General features: G+C 43.4%; 1 protein-coding gene across 1 annotated transcript in view; it reads left to right on the plus strand.

Moving 5' to 3' along the window:
* The window catches only part of LOC126989948 (uncharacterized), a 9,977-nt gene extending 7,334 nt beyond the window's left edge, over positions 1-2,643 (plus strand). Inside the window, exons 3-4 of the mRNA XM_050848547.1 lie at positions 1,118-1,319; positions 2,389-2,643. Coding sequence (XP_050704504.1) covers positions 1,128-1,319; positions 2,389-2,643 — 447 coding nt within the window. The 5' untranslated portion in view covers positions 1,118-1,127. The remainder of the gene's footprint in view (positions 1-1,117; positions 1,320-2,388) is intronic.
* Positions 2,644-4,196: the final 1,553 nt, after the last annotated feature.

Genomic DNA, 4,196 nt, shown 5'->3' on the forward strand with positions numbered 1-4,196 from the left:
AGGATCCGTCACACAATTTAACGAGTTTAAAGTGACGGAGGAGGATCCGTCACACAATTTCCTTGAGTTTAAGGTGACGGAGGGAGGATCCGTCACGCAATTTCCTTGAAAGTAAGGTGGTTTTCCTTGAGAGGGAGCTCATCATTCAAAGATGACTTATGCTTGGAGTGTGAAGAATCTATACGACGAAGGGAAAACTGCTGGGGACTGATGGAGAGAAGAAGCGCACTTGGCTAAGCTAGCTCAGGCTCCCCCAGCGTTTTCAAGGAATAGCATTTTTATTGGCTCTGGGTCTTCGGCTCCTTCAGCACGAGCTAACGTCGTGCAGTTCCGCCTTCCCCTTCAGAGGCCTCGCGTGCTGAGTGACGCTGCTGCCCCTACCAGAGGCCCCTCGCTCGGGTCAGGCCCCGCACAGCCTCCAAGACGAAACAGAAGATTCTCAGGAAGTTTTATCTCCAGTGCATCATATATCAAGAGTGGTTTGTGGATGGAAGTGGAGAGCTTGTTGAACACGTCCTGTTGTAGGCCCCTCCTCCTTCTATTCCCCCTCCTTGTCCTCGATCTCGTCTTCCTCCTCCTCCTCCTCCTCCTCCTCCTTCTCCTACTCATCCTTCAAACGTACCCATACGCACGTACAGCAAGTGATTTAATCAACTCTACAGGTCACTTACGACGAACCTAACGATCTGATTACAGATTGTCTCGTTATGAATACGCAGGCTATCAGTTTCCTGCCTTTACATGTTTCCTCCTCCTCCTCCTCCTCTTGTAACTTTGGGACGTGAAAAGAGACAAAAGTAACCCCAAGGAAAAAAAAAAGAGAAAAGTAAAGGTAAAAAAAGCAAGTGTCAATGATGAATCGATGTGAATTATATGAAAGGAAATTAATAAGAAAGAATGATCTGAGAAAAATGAATGTGTGCTATAAGAACACACACACACACACACACACACACACACACAGACACACACACACAGGGTAATTATCTGCTTAGTTGGTCTAAATTCGAGTCTCTCTCTCTCTCTCTCTCTCTCTCTCTCTCTCTCTCTCTCTCTCTCTCTCTCTCTCTCTCTCTCTCTCTCTCTCTCTCTCTCTCTCTCTCTCTCTCTCTCTCAGACTGCCGTACATGCTGGGCAAAGGACGAGTGTGTCAGTCTGAAGAGGAGGTGAAACGCGTGTCCTCGGCCGTCTATCAGTTGTATGACAAGGGCCAGTTCAATCACACCGCCGCCTGCGACTGCCCTCCCGCCTGCGACCTCAACATCTACCGCAGCAGCACCGACACCACGTGGAACTCCCAGCGGAACTCCATCGTGAAGGTCGATCACTGTTAATTAGTGTTATTGATTGATTGATGGTTCATGTTGCAAAGGAGAAGGGAGGAACATGCCATCCCGACCCGCAGGCAATACATGATTTGCATGCACATTCATTTCATCTTTTTTAATACAATTTTCTTTTATTATTATAGCCATTAGTTTATTTTGTGTATGTATGTATATATATATATATATATATATATATATATATATATATATATATATATATATATATATATATATATATATATATATACACAGTGGCGTAGAAAGGGTTGCTGCCCCCCGGGGACAAAGTCAGTAATGGCACCCCCAATCCCCCCGGGCAATAAAGGTAAAAGTGAAGCGAGGGTTTTTAACTGACAGTTGTGTGGGTTACTTTGGCGCCCCCAAGTGCTGCGCCCGGGGACATATGTCCCCCCCTCGCGACGTCACTGTATATAAAGGAAGGTATATAGCTTCAGATAGTCTCTTATGTATATATCATGACTTGCTTCCTTACATTCATTTCACCTTTTTGCCAGTTTTTACTTTATTTTAGTCACTGGTTTATTTTTTTCTATTTATAAAGGTAGGCCTAGTTATTTTTTTATGGTTTCCATTACGTCACCTCTCTTTCAGATATTGACCTCTCTTTTGGCCGCTCTTCTAAACTCTTTTTTTATAGGGGCATTGATTATCGGGCTTTTTTCTCATTACTGTTTTGGGGAGGCCCTTGAGCTGCTTCCTTTACTATAAAAAAAAGAGCCATGTGTGCAATGCTAATGATGAATAATTACTATTTTTTATAGCACGTTATGTACTTTCTTCTGTTTTGTAGTCACAATGTAGTGGATGTTCGCCGCTTCGCACCTCCCATTCCAGTCACTGTACTCGTTCGTTTCAAGAATAACAAGTATGAAAAATTTATTCAACCTGAGGCACTTAAATGAATAGTGATATATATGGATATTGAGATAGTCTATTTAACGACATGACAGACCTTTTTTTCATTGTTGAAGAGCAACTTAATTCATTCTTGATACAAGTACAGAGAGAGAGAGAGATCCCTTCCTTTTCTTCGCATCAGGTGTTCTTGGAGGCGACTCAGAACGAGCGCGTGGTGGAGTCCTACAGCTACCCCGTCCCGGCCCTCGTCAGCCACATAGGGGGCTTCATGGGCCTCTTCCTCAGCGCCTCCATCCTCACCTTCCAACAGCTGCTTGAAATCCTCCTCCTCAACGCCTACGCCCTCGCCGTCTGGGTGCTGAAAGGCTGCATGCTGAGCAGGAAGCGGAGGCACCTCAAGCTATTAGTGCTGCGGCATTTTGAAAAGTGGCAATAGGGGGAGGCAGATGTTGCGATGACGACTACTACTACTACTACTGCTACTCACTGAGCCGCTCGATAGATTGCCACTCTGTAGCCTACACCCTGGCCCAAGGATCTTGCCGTGGCCTGCTATTGGGCCCGTATTCTCAGACGCTTTTAGCTCTCACAACAAATATTTCCAAAGGCCACAACAGAGATTAGTCGGGTCCTCGTGAGTGTTTCGTCACGTTCATGGTACCGCAGAAGCCTGTTCAAACTATCACTAGGCTCATAAAACTACCCCCATTGGAAATACTGTAATGCCAGAATTTAGTAACGACGGAAATATGTGTAGAAGGCAAAAATCAGGTTTAAGTAATTGTAAGTATGAGCAGGTTGCCCGAGGAGTTGCGTATGAGGAACAATGGCGTAAAACTCAAATGTAGGCAAGTAAATTCAGACTGCACCAAATTGTTCTTCAACGTTGTAGTGCGAGAATAGAATGAGCTCCCACCTTCAGTGGTCCAGTGTAACACGACTGACTCCTTTAAAAACAAGCTCGACCGTCACTTCCTTCAACTTGATATTAACTAGAGTTGAAATGCAGCGTTTTGGAGTCATCTGATTAATGTAGAATCACTTAGGTTTAAGGACAGACCACCAAGTCTGGGCTATGGGGTCTGTGTGGTCTGATTTTCAATGTAAATCTATGTAAATTACAATACCATCACATCTAGGAAAGTCTTATCAAATGTGAGTGTGTAAGCCCCGAATATGTGAGAATATGGGCAGCTGGCAGGTTATGTAGTCTTCTAATTAATTATCCACCTTGATGAACTAATAAAGTTTTAATCGTAACCCTGCATATCATCGGGAGTTATCCACCTTGAACGAATAGGTAAATAAATATAACTGCAATATTTGAATACCCGAAAGTAGTGAGGGTTTTGAACATTACTTTTTAGTGGGATCAGATCACTGAATGAATAGACGGAAAATAACTATTTGAAAGTGACAGCTAGGGGTTAGCAAAGAGCGTACGCGTGGCAAACGGTTTACGGTCCTTTCCCCCACACGTCAATTCGCCCACAAGACTTTTCGCCCACATGACATGTAAGAGTCAGTTCGCCCATATGTAGAGATAATTCGCCCACACCTTCCATGTCACGTTCACATTGTTGTAGTAGTCATATACCATGTAAGTGGTGTGTAGTTTGAGAGGCCACAACCAGGGCAGTGCAGCAGTAGAGGGTTTGTTGGGGCTTTTATCAAGTGGTAAATAAGGAATTTAAAAAAAGAAAGCTATCTGTAAGTTTATTAAATCTATGTGCCGAATATAAATATAGAATTAAAACCTTCAAAACCTAATTAAACAACCTTTACTTATTCATGCAAGATTCAGCTGCACACTGGTACATTGAGATGAGCGCAAACTTTCAGCAGTTGATATGATGACCTCTCGTCCCTTACATGCTTATCCCAAAGAGCGAATATTCTACACAGCATTATTTTCGCTCGTTTACAAATAAATAAAACAACGAGAATGATCAGCTACATTCAGCTACAACAGTACTGTTACTCATTGTA

This window comes from Eriocheir sinensis, unplaced genomic scaffold (genome assembly GCF_024679095.1).
Source record: "Eriocheir sinensis breed Jianghai 21 unplaced genomic scaffold, ASM2467909v1 Scaffold1386, whole genome shotgun sequence".
NCBI classification, from domain to species: domain Eukaryota; kingdom Metazoa; phylum Arthropoda; class Malacostraca; order Decapoda; family Varunidae; genus Eriocheir; species Eriocheir sinensis.